General features: G+C 36.5%; 1 protein-coding gene across 1 annotated transcript; it reads left to right on the forward strand.

Annotated features, from left to right (window-relative positions):
• The first annotated feature begins 6,005 nt into the window (after window positions 1-6,005).
• LOC140155423 (uncharacterized) lies at window positions 6,006-13,168 on the forward strand. Its single transcript, XM_072178269.1, has 5 exons — window positions 6,006-6,285; window positions 8,238-8,416; window positions 11,508-11,723; window positions 12,111-12,369; window positions 12,840-13,168. The coding sequence occupies exons 2-5, from the start codon at window positions 8,285-8,287 to the stop codon at window positions 13,166-13,168; spliced, it is 936 nt and encodes a 311-aa protein (XP_072034370.1). The 5' UTR covers window positions 6,006-6,285; window positions 8,238-8,284.
• The last annotated feature ends 4,108 nt before the right edge of the window (window positions 13,169-17,276 follow it).

Raw genomic sequence — 17,276 nt, forward strand, 5'->3', positions numbered from 1 at the left:
GGATGTAACTTGATGAGGTTGTGGTAAGCGGCAGTCGTAAGATCCGATGCAATTTTTGTCGCAAGATATGCACATTAGTCACCACATTTGCCTATTTTTTTATTTGTCGAAATGCTTTTGGCCATTTTTCGGAAATGGTGAGGCATATAGAAATGTAATTTGGTGGGGTGATGGTTAAGAGCAGTCTTAAGATCAGATGCTATTTTTGTCACAAAATATGCAAATCAGCCACCTCATTTCCTTTTTTTTCTATTTTTAAAAACGCTTTTTGCCATTTTTCGGAACTGGTAGGGGGTATATAGATGTAACTTGGTAGGGTGGTGGTAAAGGGGCAGTCTTAAGATCCCACGTGATTTTTGTCGCAAAATATTCAAATTAGCCACCTCATTTGCATATTTGTTTATTTTTAAAAAGGCTTTTTGCCATTTTTTGGAACTGGTGAGGCGTATAGAGATTTAACTTGGTTGGATGGTGGTAAGGGGCAGTCTTAAGATCCCATGTGATTTTTGTCGCAAAAATATGCAAATTAGCTACCTCATTTGCATATTTTTAATTTTTAAAAACGTTTTTATCTAGAATAGAAGGCTGACGCTGCGCCAAAACACGTATGTAAGTGTATACTTATTTATTGATAAATGAACCACCACTAAATGTTCCTGTCAGTCCTGCAGTGCAAAACTTCTCATGCAATTCCATCTTTAACATTACATTCAAATAATAATTACATTGTAAATTGGAACTGACAACAATTTTTTCAGGAATATCTTGTTTTATATCAAACGAAAGCTAACACTTCCCCCTAAAACCACTTTTCGTCTCTAGGTCAACAGATAACGCAATTCAATGTTATAGCAAGGCGAATGTGGAAAATCTGTTGAAAGCTACCTATCCAAGCACATTTTTTGACCAAAATGTAGGTTTTAATAGTCAACACCACAAGCGTTCCTTACAATATTTTTAAAATTTTATGTCATCAAATGAAAAAGCACACTTATACTAGCGTCACTAGAATGAGCAATGGCCAATTCTCTTTAATTGTGCAAAAAGTTACTAGTTTCGCCTGTTTTGCATTCAATGAACTAGGACTTTGCTAAAGAGCCCTTAATACAAATTGATAATTATGCCCCCAATATTGACGCCTGTATGTTGGTTTCTGACCAAATTAACCTAATATTTGGTCACACTTTGGCCCCAAAAGTTCCCATTTTTGTACGTTTGCTCCATATTTCATCAGATTAGCTTCAATATGGCAATTTTTTGCGCGCATTTTTACTATAAACTTAGGGGGCCTATTCTGTCGCCATAAGGTGCTGGATTCATTGTACTTCAAGAATTTTTTTAACCTCGTCCCCTCCCCCCCCCCCTATCAAAAAAGAAATCCACTTCCTGAGACTATGTTGACAGGTCGGTTTTGACACTAACGTCTTTGCAAAATACTTACGCGAGAAGAATTTTGATGCCCAAAAATATTTGGGTCAAAAAACGATTTTTGTTGTTGTTGTATTTTTCACCCAAACTGGGCTTTTTTTTTACCAAAGTTTGAAGTTTAAGATGGATTCGTCAAGTGTTTATTCTAATTATGTATATTTTTTTATTCCGTTAGACCAATAATTTAGCAGTTCGAGGTCAATGGCAATTTTCATTATTATTATTATATAATGGATAAAAAATGTATAAATGCATTTTGAACATAATTTATGCGTGTTGTGATGCATATGAAATTAATAATTGTTGAACCCAATTATGTATTTATTCGATCAAACATTTTGGTACTTTCATTTACGTTACCATCATTTACGTCACTGACATTTCAGTGATTCAAGACAAGTGGTTCATCATTTATATATGTTAAGAAAATAATACATTCTAGTGGTAGGCCTACCTCTTTTCTTATCATAAATAACGCACCGCTTGTATTGAGTCACTGAAATTCGAGTGCAGTAACTGGATTCCTTGCCCATAGATAACTCAGTTTTGTTGCCAGTGTGTTATTATTTTTAGAGAAAAAATGCGAAAATATAGACACGACTTGAATTTATCAATGTAGTACCACCTTAAATAACATTTATTATATTTCGATGATTTAACCTTGTCGTCCGAAGGTAATATTAGGCCTATACCACATTACGTACGGAAGTTTCAATAGAAAAAAATATAATGACTAGACATAGGCTTAGGAGCGGGGGGCTTGGTGGGGGGGGCTCAACCCTCGGTAATTTTGGTGCGGACTGGAATACCTGTCAGGCCCCCCACATAATCCCAGGTGAAGTTAAAAAATTGTGATAAAATAGAAGGAAAATGGGTGTTTTGACTCCCAGGGGGGGGCACCAAGGTAGCCCACCAAAATTGTCAATTTTTAGTCCCCCCGCCCCAACGTTGAAAATCTTAAGCCAATGATAGAAATTAGAATAATAATTTTTTTAACACCAAAAATAAAGTCCAAAATATGTCAGGTATCCATTTTTCTAAACCAGGTAGGCTAGGCATGAATTAGACGCTGACATCTTTTGAATGGTCTTCTCCTCATAAATAATACCCGGTCTCTTAAGAGATCACTGGAATGAGCGTTTTGAGCGAAATTGAGCGTTTCGACAGTATTTTTGTGGGACATTATCGTATCATGGTATTGCATTCTGAATACGAAGAATGTCTTTCTGATATCAGATAATTTTCATTTTTTGAAATTCACGATATAATACAAATTTTATGACAAATTATTAAAATTTGATATTTTTCACATTTTTGATATACAGGGTGTCCCAGAAAAAATTACCGAGCAAATAAAATTGAACGTAAGTCAAGAAATAGGCATCAGAATCAAAAAATTTAAAATGTAGCGCATAGCTTATTTTGTTGTGCATCACATACAAAAATTTTATTTGATTCGGTTGACTGGTTGCGAAGAAATGAACGATTACATAATGTGTGCATCAATTCAGTTCATTCCAAGTTTGATCAACAGACACTTTTTTCATACTCGCTCACCGCTGCCTAAAGTGTGTGTATCTCATTAAATTTAGTCCATATTATCTATTTTATAATCGGACGGTGTTATGTCATTCATGCTTTCACTGATGATGAATAACAGTTTGTCCGTAAAACTTTGATTTCTGCAATTGGAAGCTTTCCAACTTCAATTCTTTATGTTGTGCAAATATGTTATATTTTAACTTTCCAAAGAACATTTGAGACAAGAATAACAATGACCAAGTGCTTACAGCTTTATGTGTGATTTTTGATACCATGCAACATTATTACTGTTTAAGTTTTAAAAGATTTAAACTTTGCATTACAATTTCTTGGAAATATTCCAAAACATTAATGTGTGTGAGAAAAAACAAGTACCGAGCATCATCTTATATGCAAGCTTTCATTTTCAATATCATGCAGGTTTTCAAATTTGAACAAAACCTAATTAAATGTTTTGCAAGAAACAGATTGTTTAAAAAAACGAGGATTTCACAGAAGAAAATATGGAGCCCATTGACAGTTAACAACTAGTGTGCAATATGTTGAATGATCTTTCTTTCAAACTTGGAATGACGTGAATTGACACATGCGTTATGTAATCGCTCATTTCGTCGCGATCAGTCAACCGATTCCAGCGATATTGGCGTATAAGATGCAGAATAAGATGGGCTACACGCTGATGTTTAGATTTTTGGATTCTTATGTCTATTTCTCGACTTACGTTCAAATTTGTTCGCCCGGTAATTTTTTTCTGGGACACCCTGTATAACAGTCCTCGAAGTAAATTTTATAGGCCTAAATCTAATGATATATGCTGGGAGAAAAAGCCGACGATCAATTAAAAATTTCGACCTTTCATATTGAAGATATGGATTTCTTTCCCCAAAAGACCTAATTTTTTTGGTGTTTAAAAAAAAAATCCATATCTTCAATACGAAAGGTCAAAAGTTTCAATTGGTCGTCGGCTTTTCATCCCACGTACATATAATATAGGGCCAGTGGCGTAACCAGTGGGGGGGCCGGGGGGCAAGCTGCCCCCCCCCCGGACACAAAAAAACTGGGAAGAAGAGCAAAATTGGGAAGGGGAAAAGGGGGAAGGAGGAGAGAGAAAAGGGGAAGGAGAAGAGAAAAAGGGGGAAAAAAGAGGGAAGAAGAGAAAGGGGAAAGAAGAAAAGAAAAAGAGGGAAGAAAAAGGGAAGGAGAAGAGAAAAGGGAAGGAGAAGAGAAAAGGGAAAGAAAGAGGGAAGACGATCGATACTACTTTCATTGTGAAATTTTGTACTCTGAACATTGGATTTTTAGCTTCTAATATGCCAAAAACCATGAGCTTCAGGGGCGGAGGGAGCCCCTTGACCCCCCCTGAGGGGCTTTGCCCTGGACCCCACCAGGGGCCCTAAGGCGGGCCCTGGACCCCACCTGTTTATCACTTCGCGGCAAGCCGCTCGCGATGCGCACATAAATAATACAACTTTTGGTCAAAATTGGGAAATTTTTCAATCTTGCGCCCCCCCCGGAAGGTCAGGTCTGGTTACGCCCCTGTATAGGGCCTACACTTTAAGTATAAATCATCAGATTTAAAAAGTTTACTTCGAGTACTGTTAAATATCAAAACTATTAATTTTTAATCATTTTTTGCCATGTGTATTACTTTGCGAATTTCAAAAAATCAAAATTATTTGATATCTGAAGGACATTCTTCGTATTCAAAATGCAATTCGATATGTCTGATGTGCTCTAATGTCCCACAATAAATACTGTCCAAACGTTCATACCCCATCCCTTAACATGCTCAATCTCTTGTTTTTGGTGGACATGACATATATACCAAATTATTTGCCTCATTTTATACAATAATTAAGCCTATCCTTGTATCTCCTTTTATCATTTCTTCTGACACAATGCATTTAAAATCTATGCACAATGGCAGATAGCACTATAAATGCCAACACGGTTGCTATGGACGCCCTATTGAGCACTAATAGCCCTGAGGGCAAAGTTCCTCCTCCTGCAGAGTGCTATCATAATACGATAATCGGAAACTATTGACCTACTGTCAGTTTGCAATTATGATCGAATCAAAAGAATTCGAAACAATGTGGATATCTGTTGTTTTATCTTTTTATATAATATTTAGGCCTATATGAAATTGAACTGTATAAATTTGACAATTCGGCAACCGTTAACCATGCATGAAATAGGTATAGGCCTACAGGCGAGTCACACTCATGGAGGCAAAGTCAAGTATAGGAAAACATAAAAATAGAAAACATATTTTCTGGCAAAATCTAATTTTGACCTTTTTCAACGTACCACTTACACTTGCTGAGCCTCATTAATTTGGCAACAGTGAGCGAAATTCCCGGTGAAATTGACAGAAATGACATAAAGAGTACGAGGTGTTGGTCGAAGCAGCCAAAAAAAAAATCGACTTTCATTATCTAAATCAATATATTGATGAAAAATAAGTAGGCCTAATAACACTTTGATGTTTTGCAAAATTTCATTCTAAAAATCGTATGTACTTTGAAAACTTGCTTAATTTATTGTTGTAAGTTATGTTGTTGTTTCAGCACTCTTAAAACATAAAGTCCTAAGAACCACAGGACCTACAAAAGTATATCTGTGATATTTGAATTCTTCTACACACTCGCTATGAAATGATCAATGCAATTTTTGCCAAAGCTCACTCCATTCGCAAGATGCTGTGAACTACCAAATCGCAACAGTTTAAAATAGTTTCATAAGAATTTGTTGCTTACAAAAAACTGTGAAAACGTAGGTCCTGGGATGTAAAATTATTTCTTTTATGACATTTCTTAACCCAGTTTTCAATATAACAAATTAAAACTTGACCTTTTGTTTTTTCAACTTGGTGCCGGCGATTTTGTTTTCGAGCATATTACATTCGAACGTGTTGTCGATAAAAACAGTCAATCAAATAAATCGAAAATGGTATTGTTTGATCTCTGAATAGAGGATATGCATGTAAACACTTGAATGTCTGAGGCTGAAAGGCTGTCAGTATTTACCAATATCACTCCAATGAAAGGAAGTCAGGTGCAATGAATAGGAATAATAAAATGGAATATTAGCACTGTATTGTCATGGAGTCAATTATATCTATGTGTGCAATTTTATTATTGATATAACGTGTTTATCTATGGATAGAATTATTGGCAGATACATGTATGTGTTTGACTCCAATAAATCAACTAAACAGTAGCCTAACATTACTCTTCCGAGTTCAGTATATTGGACTAGCAACAGTGTAATGCAGAACAGATATGTACTTTTGCAGACTGGTTCATTTAAAAGGTGAGTGTATGTATATTCCGATTTGAAATAATTGTAATGCATCTTGAACTGACTTACACAAAGACCGACATAATAGAAAAACTAAATAATAAGGACGCGTGATTCGTGCAGTTTAGCCTAAACATTAATATATAAGGTGCTAGCGGGAGTATACTTGTTCTCGCTAGTTATGTCTTGTCTGAATCTTGGGTATTTTTATATTAAAATACATGGAATAGGCCCGGGAATAGGCCTACGTCAATCTGAAACTTGATGTCGCGTGTGCATGGTTATAGTTTAAAGTGAAAATATATAATAAATGTTCATGACAAGACACGTGACACGTAAAAACTGTATCTTAATTGCACATAATATCATCCTGAGACCTTGGACCCTGCTCTAGAAACGTCAAACTACGTGCATACCAGGCTCTAGTGCGTCCGCAACTTGAGTACGGCACAGCAGCATGGAGTCCGTATGCTGAAGGAGACATCAAACTGTTGGAAGCCATCCAGAGACAAGCAGTGCGATTCATCTGTGGAGAGTATGGTAGATACACAAGCATTACACCTCTGCTCAGCCAACTTGACTTGGATCTACTAGCCACCAGACGCTTGATGTCCCAATGTACCATGTTCTTCAAAATACATTACCAGCAGATCAACTTACAGTTCCCGCCATGTGTCCAGTTGCATCCTACCTCCGGAAGAAAAAGTCACCATCTCAGATATCATCCTGTTCCAGCTGCCAGAGATACTTACAAGTACTCATTTTATGTAAGAACTATACCAATCTGGAATAGGCTACCCCAGGAAGCAGTTGAATCACCATCTGTCGCTGTCTTCCAAGCTGTGGCTCTTCCGGTAGTGCGGGATCTCCAACCCACTACCACCCATCATCGCCTCTAAAAGAGATGAAGAGGATTTTTACTCGCACTTTGTATATCTGCACCTACACAACTGCACTTTGTGAAGTCTCCATGGACAAGTTTCAAACTTTCTTGGAGTGAACTGACTGAAGACTGAAGACTATTATACCTGAATATCAGGTATAATAGTCTCAGATATCATCTGCAATCAATAAAAACGACAAAGAATACATAAATGAAAACCAACACAAACTCCATCCATCCATCCCACTCCGATCTGATGATGTAGGATTCAAGATCCATTCCATGCGGATCAAAATATCAAAGAACCTATAGCACATTGGGCCTTCAGATATTCTATACCCTCCCAAGTCAGAAAGAATAATTTATTGAGATTCCAGTTTTTCCCCATTTTACAAACAAAATATTGTTGGCCATACTCTATACTATTCCTCTATGTCCTAGTTTGTCTTTCATTTGGGAATTCCAGAATTTCTTCCTCACTTCTGGAATTCCAGAAATATTTTGGGATGGCTAAATAATGGAAATCTATTTCAGTTTTCTGATCAAAATCTTATTCCAACCACCTTAAAATAATACTGTTACATGGATTTCCAAACATTTTTTGGCTCCTGGAATTCCAGAAATTTTTTGGGATGGCTAATGGAAATCCATTTTTTTCCTGATCAAAATTTTACTCCTCAACCCCTTGAACACATTCGTTATCGGATTTCCAAACTTTCCATGCTCTTAATCCCTTAATGTGAGGATTTCTTGGAGCAACAAGTTTCCATATCCTCTCCAGTCGATTTTCAACCAAAAAGCACCCTTGATTTTGATTGTTCACAGTTCCAAAAGTCCAAATTTTACTTGTTTGCAGCTCCAAAAGACCCACTTTAGCTGCCAGCTCGCAAATTCTTCTGGGGGAACATACCCACCAATTTTTTTGATGTGCCCCCCCCCCCGATATCCTCTATGGGGAAGGGCATAATTTACCTGGAAAAGCCCATGCTGAAGAGTTTTAATTTCTTAACTTAGTTTTAACTTCTTAACTTAAAAGTTAATGTATTGATCAATTAATGTTCAATCCACTCTCTTTAAACAGGACCATAAGAAACTGACAGAGTACCTTCACATAATGGTCATGAGATAATGTCTCGTCCATCGCCGACGTCGTCATCGTCATCATCTCTGCCTAAAATTACTCATGGAAGATCAAAGTTAAGTGCAAAGAAACTATGGAAAGACCACTCCTCCATCGACATATACAACAAGGGAGAAAAGGTAAGAAACTACCGAAAGACCACTCCTCCATCGACATATACAACAAGGGAGAAAAGGTAAGAAACTATGGAAAGACCACTCCTCCATCGACATATACAACAATGGAGAAAAGGTAAGAAACTATGGAAAGACCACTCCTCCATCGACATATACAACAAGGGAGAAAAGGTAAGAAACTATGGAAAGACCACTCCTCCATCGACATATACAACAAGGGAGAAAAGGTAAGAAACTATGGAAAGACCACTCCTCCATCGACATATACAACAAGGGAGAAAAGGTAAGAAACTATGGAAAGACCACTCCTCCATCGACATATACAACAAGGGAGAAAAGGTAAGAAACTATGGAAAGACCACTCCTCCATCGACATATACAACAAGGGAGAAAAGGTAAGAAACTATGGAAAGACCACTCCTCCATCGACATATACAACAAGGGAGAAAAGGTAAGAAACTATGGAAAGACCACTCCTCCATCGACATATACAACAAGGGAGAAAAGGTAAGAAACTATGGAAAGATCACTCCTCCATCGACATATACAACAAGGGAGAAAAGGTAAGAAACTATGGAAAGACCACTCCTCCATCGACATATACAACAAGGGAGAAAAGGTAAGAAACTATGGAAAGACCACTCCTCCATCGACATATACAACAAAGGAGAAAAGGTAAGAAACTATGGAAAGATCACTCCTCCATCGACATATACAACAAGGGAGAAAAGGTAAGAAACTATGGAAAGATCACTCCTCCATCGACATATACAACAAGGTAGAAAAGGTAAGAAACTATGGAAAGACCACTCCTCCATCGACATATACAACAAGGGAGAAAAGGTAAGAAACTATGGAAAGACCACTCCTCCATCGACATATACAACAAGGGAGAAAAGGTAAGAAACTATGGAAAGACCACTCCTCCATCGACATATACAACAAGGGAGAAAAGGTAAGAAACTATGGAAAGATCACTCCTCCATCGACATATACAACAAGGGAGAAAAGGTAAGAAACTATGGAAAGACCACTCCTCCATCGACATATACAACAAGGGAGAAAAGGTAAGAAACTATGGAAAGACCACTCCTCCATCGACATATACAACAAGGGAGAAAAGGTAAGAAACTATGGAAAGACCACTCCTCCATCGACATATACAACAAAGGAGAAAAGGTAAGAAACTATGGAAAGATCACTCCTCCATCGACATATACAACAAGGGAGAAAAGGTAAGAAACTATGGAAAGATCACTCCTCCATCGACATATACAACAAGGGAGAAAAGGTAAGAAACTATGGAAAGATCACTCCTCCATCGACATATACAACAAGGGAGAAAAGGTAAGAAACTATGGAAAGATCACTCCTCCATCGACATATACAACAAGGGAGAAAAGGTAAGAAACTATGGAAAGACCACTCCTCCATCGACATATACAACAAGGCAGAAAAGGTAAGAAACTATGGAAAGACCACTCCCCCGGGGCCCGGGGGGGGCACTCAACTTAAATTTTGGTAGGGGTGTGCGGCGCGGAGCGCCGAACTTTGGGAACTAAGAACTGATTTTCGGGCAAAATAGAAGAACTGAAATTAGGGCCAAATTATAGGCTGTTGAGCTAAAAATTTCTAAATTATTTCCAAATTTGAGCTTAAAGAGCTACAATTGTCAGAGTTTGAGGCTCAAAGAACTGGAGCAGATCCAAATGTGGGGCTTAAGGAACTGCCGGAGAGCCTGAAAAAGGGACCCTTAATTGAGCGCCGCACATACCCGTACCACCTTAACATGTGAGTGCCCCCCCCGGGGACCACTCCTCTATCGAAATATCAAGGGAGAAAAGGTACTGGTATAAACACATTCGCATTAATCACTCAATACACGAGACTACACAGCAAACACAAAAATGTTTTTAAAACGTTATAAACACGTTTTGGTTTGGTCGAAACGTTTTAATAATTAAATGTTAGGTTACATAAAGGCCTTGAAAACATTTTAAAACGTTTTATATGAAAAAAAAATCAACACTTTAACAACATTTTAAAATGTTGTCAAAATGATATTGACAAATATTTCTGGCAAACATTTTTGGAAAATATTTTGACATTGTGTTAGAATGTTTTGCAGTAAGTTTTCAGAAATGTTTCCTGAATGTTATTGAAACGTTTTTATACCCTCACATAACTAGACATTTAAATGTTTCCTGTAAAACGTTTTGTGTTGGTTTACACACTTGGCAAAAACACGTTTGACAGAAAAGGCTTAAATGACTGGTTATATTATGAAGGGTATAAAAACGTATTTTGATATTAAAATAACATTAACAAAACATTTTTGAAAACGTGATGCAAAACATTCTAACAGAATATTATTTAACTGTTGACAAAATTGTGTGCCCCCAAATATTTTACAATAACGTTTTAAAAACGTATTCATGATCTTCATCTGACATTTAAATGTTATTAAAACGGTTTGAATAAACGTGTTAAGAACATGTTTGTTGGGTAGGCCTGCATTATTTTTAAAACTGGTTAAAAATGTGTATAGGCCTACTTGTAAACGCATTTGCTGAATTTGAAAGCTCGTGCATTTTTGATCACACAGCAAAATATTTCATTATCAAATACTTTCATTATCAAGTAATTGTCATTTTCAAATATTTCATTATTATATCATAAGATTTAATTAGCTTAGTTTACATCTTTCAAAAGAAACCAAAAACATTTTCCTCGCAAAAATGATTTCGGAACTCGATTCCCCAGCAAACACATGTTGTAATATATAAGGGTATAAAACATTTTAATTATGTTCCAAAAACATTTTTGAAAACTCGATGTCATTAAGAGTTGATTAATGCTTGCAAAAAATATTTTACAATAACATTTTAATGTTATTAAAACGTTGTGAATAAAATTAAAGGTGTTTATGATACGATTATAACATTTTCAAAACATTTTTGTGTTTGCTGGGTACATGCTCTAATTGGAAAAGATTGCCGATTAATTATTTCATGGTGTACCTAGTGATCAATCCAGAAGACTAAAATTGCCCTTTTGAGATACACTATTTAATCCATTTATATTCCAATCACAGGGTCGTTTGAACCCCCCAGAGGAGCCGCCACTTCCCGTTTCAAAGAATCCGAAACCTTTATACAGAAGAGCAGTGACAAATCCCCGGCCATTTCGGATCTTACACTCTGAATCCAATTATGGGATGCGTAATACTACAAGTCTACCAAGTCTTTATGCTCAGATGACATTCCTTGCTAATGCTGTTAGAAATAACGATGGTACCACCAGTTACAAGGTGAGTTTATGCAGCATGGTCCTTACAGCTCGCGCCTCCCCAAGTGTGTCGAGATTATCTGAAAAGGATCCAAGTGTTGAAGTGCCAAAGAAAACATGATGGCTGACAATCTCGAGACCAAGAAAAATCAAACAATTCTGCCTAAGAAATTAACGACAGAATCATACTTTTAATTTTTTAATTTTTCTCGGTCATGTCAAATTCTCTTCTCTGTATTTGTAGTAAGAGTCTGTATTTGATAGTAAGAAGCAAACAGATTTATTTGTTGTCAGTGTGGAATCTTCAGAACATTGAAATACCTTGACTAATCAGTGATCACTTAAACTTGTCTGCATCTTTTAGTAGAAGTTTCAAAATTTTGATGTCTTGACATTGTTTTTATACCAGGGTATGTGCGTAAAGAGAAGAAGTCAAACAGTTCCTTCTTCAGCTCCTGGAAGACTAGAAGCCCGGCTAGAAGCTGCTGGTTCAACCGATCTTCATTGGACATCAGCTTCAAATGATAAGCCTATTCCACGAATGCTACTGCCAACATCGCCAGGACCTAACAGTAACTGGTTTGCATGGAAGAGTCCCAGAGACACAGATAGTCCTCCAGAGAGTCCCCGCAAGGAGAGAAGTGTGCGTACAACTAGATCAGAATCAGGTGAGTTTTGTCATTCTTGTCTGACAGAAAGACCAGAGAGGTAAACCAAAAATGCAGATATATCCAACCATGCAAGCATATGATGGCTGGTATTACATCACAATGTGGCTAAAACATGACTGGATGGATGTACTTGAGGTCCTCAAAGTCAAAAGTAGCATTCAAGATGATGCAATGATTACATATTATGATGAATATCACCAGGGACATCACTGGGAAGGGGCAGAGGTAAGAGCAGACTTCCCCATCAGGAAATCTGTCAGATCAAAGTATGATGGTAATGTGTTAAATCAGTCCTTCTGGATTTCGATTCCCCTCCACAGCCAGGACATAATTTAGATGGTGAGGGTTTTGCCTCCTTTGCTAAAATGACCAGACTGCATGCATCTGAATATAAAGCTGATGGTTATCTCAAATACAAGCATCTCTCAAGCTTTTTCTTCTAAAATATTTTTGTCATTTCTCTTCAGGTATTGAAAGCCGCTCAAGCTTCCTTCACTCTGTAGCTCAAAAGCGAGGTCAGATGGTGGTAGCATACAAGCATAATGGAAGGCAACATTACACACTAGTCAAGCCACCAGATCCACCACCACCACAAGTGATAAAGGATAAGCATTCTTACACCACAGGCTCATCGGTCATATCCTCTTCCTATGTATCTTATACAAATTCAAGCAAATCTCGAGGGAGTTTTCAGTCAGAGGAGTCGGTCAAGGAAGAAGTGCAAATGAAAGTGGTCAACACATGGTACCTTCGAGTAGCTTGGTACGAAATCCATCTGCAAAGACTGTGGATATAATATCTGAGGTTGATGGGGCACAAGACACAACTCATGATGGATATGATGATGGGAAGCACCCCAGGGGTGATGATAATGACAGGGAAGACACTAAACAAGTGCAAGAATCTCAGGGACAAGATTACAATACATCTCAAGATAATGATAACAAAGAAATGACAAATGTACAGAATATATCAGATGTAAAAGAGACAAAAGGTAAAGGAGTTCATTTTGCAGATAGTCCAAATGAAAAATCCGATGATAATGAAGCAGCTTCAAATTCTGGTACTCATGACGATTCCAGTGCTCAAATCCCATCTGTCGATGACAAGGATAATACTAGGGCAGGTTCTGGTAGTCCTGAAGCAACTTCAGGGTTTGGTACATCTGAAGATTCCAGTGCTCAAATCCCATCTGTCAATGACAAGGATAATACTAGGGCAGGTTCTGATACTCCTGAAGGAACTTCAGGGTTTGGTATACCTGAAGATTCCAGTGCTCAAATCCCATCTGTTGAGGACAAGGATAATACTATGTCAGATTCTGGTAAACCTACCAAATCTGAAGTGGTCAATGATGATGATGTTGTCAATTTAGATGACAATGGAAACCATTCTAATCCCACTCCTGACAATGACAGGGAACCTGAAAGTGTCACTAAAGATTCTAATAATGGTGACCCTGATGACCTTATAGATGATGAGTTAGTCTCTATAAGTAACCAAGGTAATGTAATGGATGACACAAATCTTGAGGATTCAGACACTAAAGCAGAGAATGAACAGTAAGGTTTTGTAAGCGATGTATCACAAAATAATAAGGATTGCCTATTTTAATCAGTGAGAAGTCCATATTACCCATGATACACCAACACTAGTGACTGGTCCTTGAATGAATGAATGGCATGCTTTATAAAGCACATTCCACCCTTTCCTTGTACAATGTGGGTCAGCTCTGGAAGTATGAATTGGAAAATGGCAAGATTATATTATATAATAATTCAACAAGTAACAATCAAAAGAAAATTTCTAGTGAACATTTGCTTAGTGTGAATAAGCTTTTACCATGTATATTCTGTGCAATCAATCATTTAACTTAATCTTGCAATATGCAACATAGTATTTGTATAAATTTATAAACCGGCATAAATGCACTGTTTTGAATCTGCCACTGTAGAATCCAACATGGCTTTCTTGAGATAAGACACCGTATAGTTTAGAGTTCCTGGATGCCCTTTATCCCCAGTACTCAATAATGATGAGGTTGTGAATTCTACATTGTATACATGTATCCATTATGTATCTATATGTATTTTGTGGCATCACTTTCAATAGAATGTGAGCAATGTTTTTACTACCAGTACATACCGTAAAAGTCAATATTTTCGCGATTTTGAAGATGTTGTCAATTGCACGAGAATTAAATTTCGCGGTTTTGATATTGATACAATAGAAACCTAATGCAAAAGGTTATTTTAGCAAGTTTTTATTTTCGCGATTTTATGTCCACTCGTGAAATTCGCGAAAATAAAAACCTCGCGAAAATTTCTACTTTTACAGTATACTTGTAGGTCTGGTAATGTAATGTCACCACTTCAAACTAGTTGGTGAATATTGGTTATTATGCTTTAGAATAAAATATTGACATAATCATTTATACATGTAATAGATCAAATGTTTTGCCTTGTTATTGAAATCCATTCATTTAAATGAAATCAGTACATGTATGCTACTCCATGCCACTGACCAATGTTTTTCAGAAATTTAATGTTCCTGAACCCAACATGTCAAAGAGTCATTTTTCATTTGTGCAGAGCAATACATGAATGTATGTAAATGATGCTAAGATGAATTAAAATGACATGTTATATTTAGTGATTTAAAGCAACTTCAACAAAGCCCAGCTCCATTCGGTTTTTGATTGTCCATTCACCAAATTAATAGTTTTGTCTTTAAAATAAGGTAAGCACATATTTACCATACCAAATCTTTAATTGTGCAATTCTTTAATTGTGCAATTTACCCAAAACATCTGTGAAAATGTGTTGATCCTCGCTAAATTTACTTGCTAGAAACATATTCTTATATCTTATGACCAATTTGCAGAACTAAGCAAAAATAATCAAAATTGAATCATTACATTTGGTAAAATATCAAACAATATCCTTTAATAAAATAAGTAATGTACAAGAAACAATAAACATAATATATTTTACACAATGTTTTCATAAAAAGATGAAACGGATGTCTTACAATACATGTAGGTTAGTGCGTACAAACAATGATCAGCTTGTAATAGGCAAATATTTTTTGCTTTTTGTTACTCCCCACGTAAATTCACAAAAGCGGGTGTCAGTCCCACAAAGCGCAGTTCACATAGGTGCTGTGCCCACCTATGTGTACACCATTCTATATCAATCTGCGATGTTATAAGTCCCGCCTATTACAAGCTAATCAGAGTAGGGGTTTTAAAGTGAACTCTTAATAACAGTTTTTGATCAACAGTTTCAAAATCAGCAGTAAAAACCTTTGGCAATTGTTATTGTGCAGTGATTACAAGAAGGAAGTGTACAAAGTCTAATTTTACTCAACCAATGTGATGCAAAATAATTCATGACATAATTCAATCAAATACTTGCTTTCATATCTGCATAATCATACTTCATATCAGCAGGGATTCGTTGGAGAACTGCAATGATTGATTTTAGTCAACTGATGACGAAAAGGGTGAAGTAGATGTGAAATTTACATTTTTGAATCGGATTATGAAAAATTGAATGCCAAGCAAAAGCAATAACACTTGATCAGCTTCATTCCACATAAGTTTCGGTAGGTGGTGGGAAATTCGTAAACAACCAATCACACACTGGAGTCAGTGCACTCCATGAACACGTGGTTTTTCAATCATATGGCCATTATTTCCAAAAACTGGCCAAATATTAAAATTTGACTTTTATTACCAACTAACTATCTAAAGGCATAGAATTTAGCTATGTTTCATTTGGCAAAACATGATACTATTCTTAACATATTTTTCTGGAATTGGAAGTAGTCCACTGAACAAAATTACTGTGATAATGTTTTACCTCCATTCTGGGAACTCCGGAGTCCGAAATATCAAACTTGTACACTCACTTTCTTGAAAATACTCATCAGGTTGGTAGTACACAGAGAAGATATGTTACCCTTCCCAGAATCCTTTGCAACATGATACATCATCTCATTTCATCAAATTCACTGCCATTACTTTTTACAGGTTCCCTTTGTATTAATTTTGAGAATAGCCTGGCTAAACATGGGTCGATAGTCAAGAAATAAACATTTGGCAAGTTCTGGATGGCTCTCAGCTCTGTTCATTGAGGTACATTTTGTCACTATCAACCCAAGTTGCACTGCATATAAGATCGGTACGGAAATTGGAATGGGAGAAATGCATTATGGGAAGCATAAAATATCTTCTCTGGGTAGTAAACATTCGGAATCAAAACATTGTAGTTTAACTAGTTTTGTGCCTCATCCAGAAAACAACCACTAGCAGGCTTTAGCCTTTCTTTCATGATACTTAAACTGGCCAGTTAGTGAAATCTACATGACTTTAAAAAACTGGATTTACATAACCTATTATACAGCTACAAGTTATTTTGCTGCACTATGCAAACAAAATGATCAGTAGTCTAGACCTAAAACTAAAAAGGATATAAAATATAATAATATTATGTAAAAAAAAATATACAAGATAAGGTTAAAAAAGAAATACAAGAGCACACTAATTTGCAACTACAACAAGACGCCTAATAAATGTTTGTACTGCCCTCTGTGACCAGCCGAAGTCAGTCACGGTGTAATCATTGCTATGTACGCATACATTTGTAAATTTTATATAGCAGATTTTTCCTTTTGAATTTATATCCTCCTTCCTTAAAAGTACCTTTAGATATTTGTGGCTAAATATCATTCAAGATCTACAGGAGGGCTTAGGCTACAATGTGAATTATTATACTGATGGTAACACAAAGCAGTATCAATTTAGCAAAAAGCACCTGTGAATGTCATGAGAAATGGACACAAAGTGAACATAGCTTCAGGTGAAAAACATTGAGGTTCAAAGTTCAAAACTAAGCTTGGAA

Source organism: Amphiura filiformis, chromosome 6 (assembly GCF_039555335.1).
Source record: "Amphiura filiformis chromosome 6, Afil_fr2py, whole genome shotgun sequence".
Taxonomy (NCBI): domain Eukaryota; kingdom Metazoa; phylum Echinodermata; class Ophiuroidea; order Amphilepidida; family Amphiuridae; genus Amphiura; species Amphiura filiformis.